The sequence below is a fragment of the Serinus canaria genome, chromosome 4 (assembly GCF_022539315.1).
Source record: "Serinus canaria isolate serCan28SL12 chromosome 4, serCan2020, whole genome shotgun sequence".
Classification (NCBI taxonomy): Eukaryota; Metazoa; Chordata; class Aves; order Passeriformes; family Fringillidae; genus Serinus; species Serinus canaria.
The window spans coordinates 44,627,777-44,643,663 of NC_066317.1; the positions used below are offsets into that span (position 1 = coordinate 44,627,777).

The window sequence follows — 15,887 nt, forward strand, 5'->3', positions numbered from 1 at the left end:
GTGCTTACACGGTATGGCTCCCCCTCCTACCATCTACAACTGTACAGGGGTCCTTCTACCTCCCACACCAGCAGCAGATCCTGTTATTGGAGAGGTCTCCTAGAACAGAGCTAGTGTTCCTGCCACACCATGAGTGAGACAGGTCTCAGCAGTAGGGACTGCTCTGTGTGTGGTAGTATGTGTGTGGCTGTGAGGGACCTCATCAGGAGCCTGGGGACAGCGTGATAGAGGGCTGCTGGAATCAGATATATAGTATTGGAGTGAGGGGAAGACAGGGAGGCAGGTTTGTCATGAGCTCCATCATCACTGCTCAGCAGACGTGTAAGAAATTCTTCTTTTCTACTGACTTGGGACTCTCACGAGCCTCCTGCTCTCTTCCTGGTGGGGAGAAGAAGATAACCTGAGGAGTATTGTAACAAAATTCAGTGCTGGCACAGCAGAGCTCCCTGGCTGAGATGGTCTCAGGATTAATATGTTCACAGGTTGGCAATGTCTTTTATGAGCCCCATCCACACGGCTGGCAAAACCCAGGCAGCACCGGTGGCGTCTCTGACCAGTGTGAAGTTGTAAGGCTGTGGTGGGGCTCAGAGCCCTCTTTCCCATTACTCCTGAGCCATAAAGGTGAGGTGCCCGTGGGCAGGAGGCAGCCAGCAGGCAGACATGTGCCCACGTACACGTGCCAATGCATTGTGCTCACACATTTGAGCCCTTGTGTTGGGGATCCCCTTGGAAAGGAGGCTCCCACCGGCTCCCAGAGCCGACTGCCACAGTGCAGAGCAGGGGAACAAAATGTCTCTTTCATGCCTGGGCATCCCTTATCCACAGTTTGAGCAGCAACCCAGCAGACACAGTTCTTTATCTTCTATCCTCTATCCTCTCCCAACATTTATTTGGAACCTCAGGACGGAGGAGGTAAAAGTGGATTTCAACCGGGTCAAAAAAACCCTAATAGCCTGCTTTTTAGTCCATAGCAAAAATGGAATTTCCAGGAAAAAATCTGAATACCAAAATATTCAAGCCAAAAAATAAAGTTTTTAATTTTTGGCAGCTCAGGACAGGTTTGGGCTGCTCAGTTTTTGACAGTAAAGCAACATATATTCTCACCATTTTTTTCGTCTTCTTTTACAGTATGCTGACATTTTCAAATGCATTTTCTCTTGAAATGCAGTTTCTCTTGAACATTTTCAACAACGCTTTTTCACGGTATTTCATTCTCAGGGTCTCTCACTGCCAGGGGAACAGCCGAGGATCCAGGGAGGAGCCGTGGAAATGCATTAGCAATGCCAGCTCTCAAGAGCAGCTCAAAGTGGCACTGGACCCCTTCAGTTCTGGCCCTTGGCAGCAGCTGGTGTTGTCCAAGTTTGAAGTGGAGCAGAGATGCAGCAAAGCTCCCAGCCCTTCTCCGAGGGGAAGCTGAAAAGGGTAGGCACAGGAGAAAAGGGCCAAGTCAAATGCACCCTGGATCAAATGGTGCAGTCTTAGTGAGACAGCAGAAAAAGCAGACTGTGTCATGTCCCAGCATTGCCTCACTACTTGTGCCAAGCCTTGCAGTCAAGAGAGAGCATCTCCTGAGCAGCCCACAGCTGACCCCTGTACTTGCAACCAAAGGCAGCTTCAAAGCCTCCGTGTTGCTACATTACACTGTAGTTGGAAGTGCTCTGGAGGGTCCTCTATACATTCCTGTTTTTGCATTCATAAAAACCAAGGGCAAGCAGCTCTGACCCAGCCCAGGAGGGGCTGGCAGTGGTGCTCCTCCTGCTCTTCACTGAGAAATCTCTCTGAGCCAAAACCAGGGAGACACAGCTCAAAGAAGCATGGGAAGGTCTTGTGACAGAGTGGGAAAATACATTTAACTAAATTCACCTGCATGTTTTTACTGAATAGAAGTGCTATGCTATTTTTTTCCTACAGGCTTCTTTTCTCCTTCAGGCCAGTCCACCTCCACTAACTTCTAGCCAAAGGAGTTCCCCCTTCATACACAGAGCATCAGTGTTGCAAACACATAACCAGGACTGCTGGAGGCAGACACCAGGAACTACACTAAAAGCAACTAAAATATGCTGATGAAATCCCACTTCCCTGCTCATCCAGCCCATCAGACTAGAAATGATAGGGTTTCTGAGCTCCTCTGAGCAAACAGTGTGAAAATATAAGTCTTGGTTTGGTGCATGCCCAGAGTGTTGAACTAAGAACACTTGTCTCATATGTAAGCAGCTGCAAAACCTGATATTTACACAAGGATTCACAGAGATGAGAAAAGCCTGGTATTTTTTTTCTAGATGGCAGGCTCTGATTCAAATGGGAATTAATCTGGGAAAACCCTCTGGTTTGTATCATGCAGCATGCCAGGTTAAATGACTAGAGTAGACTCTATTTTTTGTAAAATTGAAGATTAGCTTTCGAGCATTGACATCATTCCCACATCAATATAGTAGCATTTTTGTCTACCAAAGCAGCCATCATTTTGCATGTCAAATAGATTGTGAAAAAAGCAGAACTCTACCTTTTAAAGCACTCAATCAACGAGATCACAAATGCACTTGGTATAAATACAATTACACCTGTAAATGCTTTTTTGCAGAGCTGTCTCTGGGAACCCACACATGCTTGGCTTACCTTAGACAAGGTGGCTGCAATTGCAAAGCTTTAGAGCTGCCTTTAAATGGCTTGTCTTAGACTTGGGTATCAGCTGGCACATGCTTCTGCTGGCAACACAAGGGCTGTTGTCTCAGCCACCCAGAAGTAATATGCAAAAGAAGGCTTTTATGAAGCCAATGAGTAGAGCTGGAAAACCCAAGCCAGGTTTAGCTACCCAAGCCCCACCTCAAAGGGCTCGAGTACCTGATGTGAGTTTCTCTCATTTTGTTCAGATTTGTCAGGTGGTCTAATAAATGACACCCCCCTTCTTACAAAGCTTGTATCACTTTTATGGAGAAATGCTGAAGCAGACAATGCTCCTGCTGACAGAGGCCAGCAGAGCTAATGGCAGAGTGGATACAGCAAAGTCTGATACATCAGATTGCTGCAGGGAATAGCTTGCAAACTCGAGCTAACCTCCAACCCCCATGCTTTCTGGGGCTTACATTTTGGGGGTCTTGGTACATACATTAGGCTGGTCCCAACTATTTTTTTGAGTCTCACAAAGGCACATGAACCTGGCCCTCAGCTCAGCAGTGCTTTAGCTCCCCATCTAGCACCAGCACAGCACTGAAGCAACAAAAGAATGAATGCAGAGAAAAAGACATCATCTCAGGTGTTATTAGGATATCTAAGGTATCACTTCTTGCCTCATTTTAAATCCTATTTTATTTTAAATCCCTCCCTCTCTCTCCACAAGAGGTAAATTTTTTGAGGCAAAAGGCAGAGTGCCCTTCAGCACTACCAGAAATAGCAAGGAGTTGCCAGTCTCATCCTGCGAAAAACTACAGTTATCACAATAGGTTCAAAGTTCTTCCAAACAAAACAGTTGGAGCTGATGGACACTGTGTTCCTCCTATTGCTTTGAGAGCTCCAGCTATTCTGCCTCTGCAGTGGCAATACATCTGTGTTGCTGTGCAAGCAAAACCAGAGAAAAGATGAGGAAAAGAACAATTTCACATAATTTTTGTCTGTTGCTTCCATCTTGTGGCCAACTTGGAAAAGAAAAAAATGGGTTTTTATTTCAGTAAAGTTACTATTAACAAATGAAAGGAAACTGGAATTTTTAGAGGTGGTTCTAATCCTTACCTCCAGCTGCTTGGATGGGAGTGAATTGGGGTTAGGAGCTAGGTTTTCCCTTTGAAAAGCATTGAACACCAATGCCAGCAGAGGAAGGGACTGGTGACTCCTCTGACACACACTCTGTTTTGGTCTCATACGAGCTGCTGTGCCAAGGGGTGCAGGACAGAGATGGGGTCAGGAGGACAAGCCCACGAGTGCTGAGCCCCACCCTCACCCGGCAGAGGCAGCAGTGATGGGACTCTGGCAGAGTGCGGGCTCTGCTTCAGCTGCTGGCTTCATGAGCTAGCCCAGATCCATGAGGTCACTTTCTCTCTGCTTTGTTTTTGAGCCTACAAAGTCTTTTCTTTGTTTCCCTTTCATTTTTCCTGGGGGTTAGGCCGGCACACAGCTCCCATACCACACAGCCTCTAACAATGGGGATAACTTGATGGGACACAGCGATCTTGCTGAGACAGCTGCAAAGGCACCATGCCTCAGGTTTCCAGAGCCATGGGGGCATCTCAAGGGGGCTGGATAATTTCTTCCTGGCTTGTGAACCTGCTGCTTTTTCCACTCATAGCAACACAGCTTAGCCAAAAATCTTTTTACCTGCATAACCTAAAGTAATTCTCTTCCTATCCTCCTGGCCAGAAGCCTGCCCTTCTCTGCTCCTGGCACGGTGCTGCTCTCTCACAGCTCCTGTTTTCTGGGCACACTGCCTCTGCCCTCAGCACATTTCCAGCCAAATACTTGCTGAGGCCTTGAGACAGGGAGCAAGATGATGCATGGAACTCATGTTGGACCCCCAGTCTGGTGGAGCAAGGAGCTAGAATTTTGCCCCAAATGGGTCTGCTTCAGCAAGAAGGTGAGAAACTCACTCTCCATGCTCCCCAGCATGGATAGATATGCTCACAGGCACACACAGCCATGCCCTGTGCTCAGGAGGATGCTCTGTAGCCAGGCTCTTGCATAGAGAGAGATTTTGGTAGCCCCACACAGCAGGAATGACGAGTCCTTTGGTCCTTGTGTCTCACACAGCTGCTGAGCTGCCAGAAGAGCAGGTGCCCAGCCCAGCAGGATGTAAGGGCACAAGCACGTCCAGGGCTCTTTCCTGTCCCCCTGTGGTGACAGGAAGTGGACTGTGTCTGTGCAGGGCTACAGGATAAAGGCTCCTTTCAGCAAGGACACACAAAGGAGAGCCATAACCTACTGTAACTCGTATCCAAGGCGAGGGCCAGGATGCTGCACCCCATGTGAGTGAGGACAGGGATATGTTAGATGGAGAGTTCGTCTCCCAGCAAGCTCCCAGCAAGAGAACAGTGACCACCCCAAGGAGAGAGGGTTGCTAACCTACCCATTCACAGGGCATTCCCAGAGCCAGCCTTGCCTGGCTCCCTCTGGAAAACCGTGACAGGCTTTCGTGCAGGAAGTGCAGCTGCCAAGTTTAACTCTGATTTCAGGTTGAAATCTTCCAAATATTCTCAAATTCACATTCAGTTACACACGCTGTGTAAAATTGGTTACCGTGGGAGCACAGAACCATACTAAAAACTTGGTGTGGTTCACAATGGTGGTGGGTTCCTGTAGCCAGGGGCCTTTCCTGAGTGTGTGCAGACCAGCAGGCATCAACCCCCCAGCACACATTTGCCAAGGCCAAGGGTTTCATCCTGTGCAGGGATCCCAGTGCCCAGCCACTCACCCACCCAGTGCTGGAGCCCCATACCTGCTGTGTGCTGGGAGATAATACGACTGCCCACAGATGTCACCTGGCATCCTGGTCATTTGCTGCCAGCACTCCCTCACTGTGCCCATGGAAGGGCTCGGAGACGTGGTTGTCATTACTGATTGATGGCTTCACAGAGAACTCAAAGACCTCTTGAGGGAAAAAAATCCCTGAGCAAGACTGATTCTTTATAACCATCTTTCAAGAAGTGAGTATAGACCCCTCACATATCCTTAAATTATATATCATTTATTGAAATATAGAGATCTTAATTTACAAGATTTTTTCAAAGACAAAATATCAATAGGGGCATTTTTGAAATACATTTTGTGCCTACCATCACTCAGGCCAGTTTGCCCTTCTTCAAACATTTCACAACAGCCATCATTTTGGAAACACTTCCTTTTTTATTATTCTAAAATATAACTTTTGGACATTCAAAGTGCAACAGTTAACGTGCCTGTGGAATATATCACAGTAAAAAAAATATAAACAAAGGCAGTGATATAGCTGTCATAAATGTTTTGGCAGTATTCTAGAAGTCTATATAAAAATACTTATATACATATTGATGTATAACATCATCATATCTCACGTCCTTCATCATGTTATAGGACCATTTTGTACAAGTTGCAGACCACGCTGTAAGGAATTGGTTGGCCATTCCAAATCAAAAGCTGCATTTCGTAGGATAACACTGATTGTCGTTATACAATTACTGTAGCAAAAGGTTTGGGAATATCTCTTCCAGTGGCTTCTCAAAAAGTAAGCCATAAAAAAAAAATAAGTCTGTAATACTGATAACATTGTGAAACTAAACAATTCATCCTTTCACCCTTCTCCCACTCTAGTAAAACCTCTCTCTTCCTCTCCTTCTCATTCCAGTTTCCAGGCCAGCTTGTCTGATTCCAAGCCTGCAGTGAGCTGGGTTTGGCTAGACCCTTGCCAGGGATGCAATTGATCTGTACATCACTCATGACAAGATGGGGAATTAACATTACCATGTTCCAGAAAGTGAGCCAGCTCTGGTTCACTGGCTGAGTCTAGCCTGAGATGCACTGTGAGATACAGAATGAGGCTGGTGAGGGGAAGGCAAAGCTGCATGAAAATGTCCTTAGATTCCAGTAACTGATATAATAAAACATGCTGGGGCTGATTTTCAAACCCTGAAGAACACTAGGCCATGTGCAAAAATGCAGGTGAAATTGCTTGCCTAATTTGAATGTGCAGTTGTAAAGACTATACATGCAAATTAAGGCACATGTCATCTCAAGTGGCCATCCAGATATCTGCGATGTCCGTAGACAATTTGTGTTTCCTCAATTCATAGTTCGTAACTGGAGGGAGATTTCACACCATCTCATCTGTCCTGGCTATATCAGGAGTCTGTGTTTCACAGTTGTCCCCGTACAGAGCTCAGTGACATGTTTGGCAAAAGCATGGTCCCAGGAAGACACTTGTTCTTGATCTGTCGAATGCAAGAAGTAGAGGATGCACCATCAATCACCATTCCTTCTGATTGTCAGCTTCCATCGGGGTTGAAAATGTGGGGGCTCGCTTCAGGTCCTCTTTTCACACTTGCTGTGATCTTGTGCATGGCCTCAGCCAGGTGACAGCTTGAAACCCAGACCCAGAATTACTTGCCTGTGCAGTGTCCCATGCTGTGACACTGCCAGTATTGCATTGGCTTTTATTTGATCTGTAGCTGTCCACAAGTGACGTCAAGGGGACTTACAAGGCTTTTTGTAGGGCCTTATGAAGGTAGACTGTAGTTTAACATGGCAGCATGCTCTGTCAGTCACTCTTTCACACTTCCTAGGAAAATACTGCAAATGAGTTTGCACCACATTTGCATTGGTTGTATGGTAACAGAGGCTGGGCATATCCTATGAGGTGCTCATTGCACTGAATTAGGGCAAAGCTTGAAAGCTGAGTACCAGAAAGGATGGAGCCCTTGGCAGTGATATAATTTTTTTCACATGTAAGTCTTCCAAAGCATCATAGCTCAATAACACATTGTACAGTGATAGCAGTAATCACAATTCTTTGTTCATTTAAGTGGTGTCAAAAACCAACAATTGCAGGCTGAGAGCAGATTCATTTTCATGCATCTTCTTCCAAAAAACACTCCTAGAAGCATTTACCTGTTGTAGATACAGTCTGCAAAGATAGTAGAGATTTCTGCTCCTGTTTAAACTTGAAAACCTAAGACAGGAATATTTTCTGCATGTTTTTTCTGCTTATTTGAAGTTGCATTTCAGGCTAGAAGAAATGTCTTTGTTTCTTGAACAGTTTAAATATCAAATCAATTCTTCAGAGCTAACCTCAGGATAAGATTTCTTTTGAGTACCATGAAACACTAATTGCTGGGTATTGCTGGTGGTTTATCATAATCTTCCATTCTCCAGCATCTTGGAAATCTGGTATAATTTTTTTTAATTGAAATTTTTAGGACCTCACCTAATTCTACTTGAAGTACATTTGATTAGAAAAGCTACTCAGCTCATGAAAGAAAAAAAATCCTAAATTTTTTCTCCATGTTAAAGTAGTTTTAACTAACCAGAACAATTACCATACTGTGTAAATAAAAAAATGAAAAAAATTTTTCATAAAATTTTTTGGGCTGGAAATTTCTCCCCTGCACTTTAAAAAGTGTTTTGATATTGTGCTTTTACTGAAGGACAATGGATTGTAAAATATACATTTAGTGTTACTGAAAACAGTAGTAGTATTATTTTGAAAACAGCTACCTTCTATAGTTAATAAAGACTTACTAGGTTTCTAACACCTATTATAGACTGAATTTTAATTATCATTATTATTATCATTATTATTCCCCTTTACTTGCATTAATGGTGGAAAGTAACATGTATTATAGTACCGGTCAGTCCCTTATGGTTTTAGACCTTTTTGGTCCAAAAGTGGTTTTTGCATGTTCTTCAATTCACATGGTAGTTCAACAGCAGCTGACATTGAGATTGAGGGAGGAAGTACACAGAATTCATGAATGACCTCTTCTAAAATCCATGGCATATGTTCAATGTGCACCTCAAAAGATCCTTGAGTAGACAATTATTTACATAATTACAACGGCAAAGTATTGCTGCAGTGGGAAATTGATCCATCAAAGTCATATGAATGCCCTTGAAACACAAAACCAGTCTGTTTGTGGCCTTTCCCTTCATCCTCCTACCAGTTGGAATGGCAAACAACACTGAGATGCTACTGAAGTACTGCAAGAAGCAACACTAAAAAAAAAATCCATCTTCAACATGTCTCTTTCATTTATACTCAGGCTGAGTCCTCTGCCCATTTCTGGGAGTTCCTTTCTACAAATCCACCTCCTCTTCACATCCTTGACGTTGCAATAAAGTGGTTTTCTCTGTGGAGCAGAAGTCTGTAGACAAATGGGGAAGCTCCCCCGTGCACAGAGCTGGCAGGTGTCCGTGGGGTCACAGGAAGCTGTCCTCCACCAGGTCTGAGGAGTCGATCCCAATGTCGTCCATCATGTCAATGTCCTCAATGGTCTCGTCCTCCCTCTTGATGAAGGTAGAGCTACTGGAACCAGTTTCAATGGCACTTTCTTCAGATGTCTGTGAACTGGAAGAGACAGATATCTCAGAGATAAGGTACCTGGTGACTGTGGCTGGCTAAATACTCCAGTCTCTGGCAGAACTGAACACTACCTCCCCAGAGGCTTTCTGACCCACGGTGCAATCTTAGGTGACTATGACCACCAGTTTCTTAGGACATGACATATCTTGTATATCAAAAGTAGTGAAACACCTTGGAATTCAAAGGAGCATGCTGTTCTTATGTTCCTCCAAGCACTTTCAACCAGCTACTTGTTGGAGAAGTAGTTTTATGACACTACTGTGACAATAGGTCACTTAGGTAAATCTGGGGAGGCCAGGTGAAAATAAGATAGTAATAACAGACAGTAAGATAAGAGAGAGAGATAATATGTCTTAATTTTGATAGTACTTTTAGGGACCTTTTTCTTCCCTCACTTGAGTAAAGCACAAAAATATACAAAAAAAAAAAAGAAGGAAAAAAGGCATTTCTAGGTTGCTGAATCTATACACCATGAATTAAGGACTGAATAACACCTGCACCAATCACAATAAGGGTCAGGCCGTGCTGTCTTGTAGTGGCATTGGCCATGCAAATTGACAAGAAAGAAGTAAAAAGTTCTGGACACCCTGCTTTCATAGAAAACTAGAAGATATATAGACATAGAACATAGAAGATATCAATTAAAAAAAAAAGAAATCAATCCTTTGAGATCTCATACAAAGCCCCAAGGACGCAAGATGTGCTGCAAATTGTGCCCACAAATCCACAAGACAACTACTGTGACTTGACCAAGCTATTATAGGAGTCCCAAAAACATATGGAAGCCCCCTACCAGCAGTCATCCTACCCTGGAAACCACAAGACAGGCAACATTAACTCTTTCCCATTGAAAACACTGTGGGAAGTCATACCACATATTTATGTGTGACTCCCCGAATAAGTAGTCTGAAGAGAGCTAAGGAAACCATTTGCAGAGTAGAATGCTGGAAAGTGTAAATGGACATTGCCAAACATGACCCCAAGTGGTGACTATGGGCTAAGTGATCTGTAAACTGCACCTACCTGTGTCTGTTTCTTTTGCCAAGCTCATCCTCAGAAACAGGGTCAATGTCAGGCAGGGGAATGATGTATCCACTGTCAGCACTCAGCCTCTGCTCGTCAAATCCACTCTCCCTGTCCTTTAGCTTGTCTTCATTCTTGTAAGTGACACCAATGTAAGCATTGTCACAGTCCCCTCTCATGCGTGTGACAGCTGGGTGGTCACTTTTCAGGAAGTCCAGATGAATCTTCTCATAGCTCTGAAAAAAATCATTTCAACCCCCTCGTTAGATGCTATTCACTAAGGCTGCCTTTCTTCAGATGGGCAGCTGTGATTCATTAGCCTAGCAAATATTCTGACCTAGGACCCAGCAACGCTGGATAAAGAAGTCCAGAATCTTCAATTGCTTTGAAGGGAGAAGTGGCATGTAAGTTTTAGATGATGCAGGAGCAAAGCTTTGTGGCAGCCCAAAGCAGACAAAGATGTGAAAGAAGGGTGGGGAAAAGGGAGTTAAGGTAGGTGGGAAAAATGAAACACTGAATGATGGGGAAGGCACAAATAGTCAAGAGCTATCAGAAGTGTGAGGGGAAAACTTGCTGGTGTCAGGATCCAAAGAAGGAGACAGGGAGATTATACACATGGGCCACGTCCATTTTATATAATTATTTCACATCTACAAAATCCTATGAAAATAAATACAACTAGTTCTCCAGTAGAAAAATTGAGTTGTTAGGATTTAATTAGACATAAAGGGTTCTGCTTCCCAGTTAATACTGCAGAACTGCTTCTCTCAGCAAGTTTGACTGAAAAAACTGAACATGCAATGTCCCCATGCTAATCACATAATTCACATAGCTTAGAATGTACCAGTTCAGTGCTCATGGCTCTCATGGCTGGAACAATGCTTGTAATTCCCTCTGAAGCAGTATACAGAAAACACAGAGAAAATTACAAAGAGCAAACCTTTTTGTACTCTCCAGGCAACAAGCTCTCCACAATTTCACTCAAATGGTAGAAAGAAGGTCTTTTCTCCGGTTCACTGTTCCAGCACTTCACCATAATCTCATACCTGCCGATAAGAAGGAAACCAGTTTAACCAGCTGGTAGTGAGCAAACAGAAAGTAAAGCCAAAATTCTCTGGAGACTGGGCAGGTGTGGAAAAGCCAAATGCACACATACACTTCATTGGTGGCATGGTCGGGTTTGGCCATTCGGTATCCACTCTTGATCTTATTGTAGAAAGTAGAATCGACCATCATGCCAGGATACGGTGTGCCACCTGCAGATAACAGAGAAGCAAAAGTACTACTCTGTACTTAAATACCCATGCAGAGTTCCCAAATACTGTCTTCTTGTTCATGTCATCAAGTGTTAACGCTATAATTTAACATGACATCAGAATGATTCTTCCCTAGCCAGGGTTTCACATCAGAGCTGTTGTCTTGATGACATTAAGCCCTAATGTGAAACACTGGCTAGGAAAGTTTTAAGTAGGTAATAGTGAGAAAAAAAAAATACAGAGTTTGTAGAATGTACTGGGGACGGAGATTGGATGATACCTGGATCAGATCATCAGCCTGCATTTGGCATGGGTTTTCAAAAAGTTTGGGCTTGGCCCAAGCTAACACAGTTAACCAATAATTTGGGGCTGCAGCACAGAGATATCATTGCTCTCATACTCAGTTGTTGCTGATGTGTAAAAGAGTAATTCAAGCTGAAGTCAACATGGTAGCAAGATGTTATAGTTGACCTTTTTAACAAACACTGCTGAGGACATGTTTTGCTTTCCAAAAAGGAACAATATTCTCAGATGGAGAAGGCATACTATGATATTACTTAAGAAATCTCTGCCCTTTCAAAAGCAGGATTTTCACCTAAAATTGAGCTTCAGAACCTTCTTTACAGGTAGAGCAGTGAAGTGTAGTGGTTCAGTTCCTGAGCTGTCCAGTGCCTCCCAGGGATATCGGGGAATGGCTGTTTACAGGAGCTATGACTCTCAGAGATTACAGGAATCAATACCATAAATAGTGCTGCAACTGTTGTTTTCTGAGAAGCAGCTCTGTGACAACTTATTCTAGCAAATGACATTAGGCTTGGGGGTGCTGTGGGGCAGCAGGAGATACCACGCACTCATGAGTAATTCTGCTGGCAGTAAATCTGGGCAATGTAGGCTTGCTGAAGCTGGCCATCCAGCCATCCAGGAGGCTAATTAATTAATGAGGCTGAGGAGAGAGCCAGGCTGCTCCCAGCTGGGAGCTGAGCATTGTCTGTAACTGCTATATATTGTCATAACCACTTCACGCTGCCATAAACCAGCTGTGTGAACAGTGTTGACCTGGAAATGAGAAATCATTGTCCCAGAAGATTGACATTTATTTTCATTTTGTAATGGGACTAAGACAGGCTCTTTTGAAACATGTATGAAGAGACTGTTCCAAAGCAGCTGCTGAGCTGGGCTGCAGCCCCAGGCACCCCATTGCAAGGGAGAAACATGTTCCTTCTCATATTAGACAGAAAATCAATCCTGCTGTGGCACACCAATACTTTTCCTCAAAAGATTTTCACACAGTTCTTTTAGTTTTACAGAAAAAAAAGTATATTGCAAAAATAAACAAACCAAAACAACCAAAAAAGCCAAAACCCCCAAACAAACAAAAAAACCCAATCTGTACCAAAACTAAGGAGAACTTTGGGAGTTCTCACTCCCAAAGGAGTGAGATGGATATCTCACTTCACACCTAATACTGGAATCTGAAATCCCATACAGAGGAATAACTAACAGTGGATTTCATGCATATATTTTTATATGCAGAATTTGAAATACTTCATGTATCACTGCACATAGGAAAATATTCACAGTACATACCAAGAGAAAATATTTCCCACAGCAGAATGCCATAAGACCAGACATCACTTAATGTTGTGTACAGGTTGTCAAAAATACTTTCAGGTGCCATCCATTTTACTGGGAGGAAAGTCTGTAATAAAAAGAAAGAAAGCCCAAACACACAGATTAGTCATTAAATAAATTATTACTATTGCAATTGTTGTTTGATAGCCAGGAATAACATCGCTCTATAAGAAAATTTATGTTAACCCTGTTAGTGTTTATTTTTACTTCAATTTAATACAGAGGTACCATGATTATAAGCAATGCTACTTGTTGCTCCCCACAAAAACTACTTAAACCATAGGTGTATTCATTTCATTACTGGCAAATAACCAGGTAGTAAATGACTGAAGGTATGATGCAAAATCTGGCACTGCTGAACTAGGTCTGATATGTCACTGTTTGACAGTTCCTTGATAATTTATCCAGTCACAAAACCTGCCACTTAGAAATGTCAGACTGTGAAGTACTGAATGTGTATTTTTTCACTTTAAAACAGAGTTAGAAAAGTTACAGGAATTAATGATCTGAAGATGAATTGTTCTGAGGAGCATACATCCCAGTGGTCAACTACTGTGACCAACACTGAATGGCAAGAACATGAAATAGCATTCAAAACTGACAATTTTCATTTCAGTTAAAGCAGAACTCCAGAGATTAAGTACATACACTGCCCTTGGAGACATAGTTGGAATCATGCATGATGTCTCTAGCCAGCCCAAAGTCACAGATCTTCACAATTTTTCCTTGAGCCAGGAGGACATTACGAGCGGCCAAGTCACGGTGCACACACTGTATGGAGAAAAATGAAGTTGTTCAAGGACATGCTTTTTCCATGAGGGCCACTGCCCTTACAAAAGGGTTGGCTTTCTAGGTGCAGTCCTAACAAGACCTTCTACTGAACAAGCACCTGCTAGCAGGGGCAAGGAGGCACCAGGCCTCAGGACCGGCGAGGACTCACAAGATGCATTTTAGGGAGGAGGAGGCAAAAGTGAGATCACCCCTTCCCATCCTACCCCTCTACTAATGATATGCCTGTGCTCCTGGCCATGCTGGTTTGTGACTGCATGGACCCTTCATCCAGACCCTGCTTTACCCTGACTCCAGCAAGGTCACAGGATGAAGCAGGGGAAGACAAGCTGCTTTGATTTTTTCCCATCACAGTGATCTCCATTTCCAGGTAAGTGAAAAAGCTGTCTGTATCTCCAAAACTAATCCTATATTGTGTCATATGCTCAAAATCTAAATTTAAAACCATAGCTGCAAAAGACATTTTGACACCTTATTCCATTTTGCTTACTTTTTTATTTACTTACATTTTTAGAAGCCAAGAATTCCATTCCCCGTGCAACCTGGTAGGTGAAGCTCAGCAAATCCAATAGGCTGAGGCCCTCTGAACTGTCATCTGAAAGAAGATTTTTGACTTCTGATTCTATCAAAAAAAGAAGAAAGATGTGGTTTTGCTGTAGAGTGTGAAAGGAGCATCCATCTTCCCCTACCTATCATGGTTCCGAGCTGATAATTTTAGCAGAGTACCATGACCAAAACAGTCTTTTCATAGTAACTATTGCCACTTTTAATGTCTGCATCACTCACTGACACATACTGCATTTTTAAAAACAGCCAGTATGAAAAAGCAGGTTAGGGTTTTCTCCTGTCTGTAATTTTTTTCCCCTGGGAACAGCAAAAGTAAAGTGAGAAAGAAGTGTTGCTGGACATTACTTGACTGTCACACAGGTTGTTTATTCATTGTGTGGTACAAAAATATTTGTTTAGAGGAGATGGCTTCAATAGGGTTTTTTGCATGCATGTACATTCTTATCCATTTACTTTTGCTGAACCCTGTTGTTTCCCAGGAAGTATTCACTGGGACTAATCCAATACCAGCAAAAAGGGTCAGGAATTCATGGCAACAGTTCATATTTATTTTATGAAAAATGCCGGAAAAAAACCAGTCAGAATTCAGTGATTCATTTTCCCTGACTGTCCTAGAGCATGAGTAGATAAGTCTGCCATGTAAATCTGGGGCTGGATATGGTTCAGTTTCTGAACCATATCCTGGAGGCAGAAGTGGCGGTGTCTCTTTTTAAACAAAAGCATATTTCGTTTCTGAGAGCAGGGCAGGGAATAGGATGCATTCATTATCTTCATTACATAATCCAGGAAAGTATTTGGGAGTGTTCTGCATTTGCTAAGAGTCAGTTAATGTGAAACGTAAGTGGATACAGTACAATATAAACTACTATTATTATTGGTCGTTGCTATTGCTCAAAACCCTTCAAGCTACAGGACTGATAAAATCACTGCCTCCAAAGAGTGCCTACAGCCCCACTGCAGAGCACAACTGCCCAGTGCTTCAGCACAGAAACAAACACACAGCAGGGCCCCTTCTGCCCCACAACATGCTCTCCTACCCCCAGAGCAGAATGGAAGAACACAAACACAAGCTTTTAGCTAACAGCTTATGCTCACACTTGCTGAGCAGAGCTAAGCAGCTTGTGTGCATTTAGAGGACAAAAATCAGATACCTGTTTACACAAGAGTCATTTGTATTAATGATATATGCAGAAGGGACAGTTCTACGTTACCTGACATGGATTTCTTCTTATACGAAGCAGGCCGATCATACACAGATCTCTGAATATCAGAGTATTTAGAGCCCTCCTTCCTTTCCAGCATTGGCACATACTGAGTGGTATCAGCTTGTTTCATGTCCATGTATTCTCCAGTGTTTTCAAATGATAGTATCACATAACTGAAATTGGAAAAAAACACAAGTGTATCAGGTGGTGACTTCCCTGTCAGAGCATGTGCGTATCTAACCTTTCATTTAAGGGGTACCATTGTATTGAGGTGAAATTCAACAGCTGGCTTCTTGTTAGGAAATATGCATAAATAATTATCATTACCAGATATCATATGTATAACATAACCATCACTTATTAATACATTTACTGTGT

The 15,887-nt window shown here is 43.0% G+C and overlaps 1 protein-coding gene across 2 annotated transcripts in view; it reads right to left on the reverse strand.

The window, feature by feature from the left end:
• Window positions 1–5,650: 5,650 nt before the first annotated feature.
• The window catches only part of PDGFRA (platelet derived growth factor receptor alpha), a 34,261-nt gene continuing 24,024 nt past the window's right edge, over window positions 5,651–15,887 (reverse strand). Inside the window, exons 16-23 of one of the 2 annotated variants that reach the window (XM_030238722.2) lie at window positions 15,516–15,682; window positions 14,244–14,332; window positions 13,597–13,719; window positions 12,904–13,015; window positions 11,217–11,316; window positions 11,001–11,106; window positions 10,061–10,296; window positions 5,651–9,022 (exon numbers count right to left, since the gene is read on the reverse strand). In XM_030238722.2, the coding sequence (XP_030094582.1) occupies window positions 8,875–9,022; window positions 10,061–10,296; window positions 11,001–11,106; window positions 11,217–11,316; window positions 12,904–13,015; window positions 13,597–13,719; window positions 14,244–14,332; window positions 15,516–15,682 (1,081 nt within the window). In that variant the 3' untranslated portion in view covers window positions 5,651–8,874. Of the gene's footprint in view, window positions 9,023–10,060; window positions 10,297–11,000; window positions 11,107–11,216; window positions 11,317–12,903; window positions 13,016–13,596; window positions 13,720–14,243; window positions 14,360–15,515; window positions 15,683–15,887 lie in introns of both variants that reach the window. The other variant, XM_009100503.4, reaches the window with a different exon arrangement.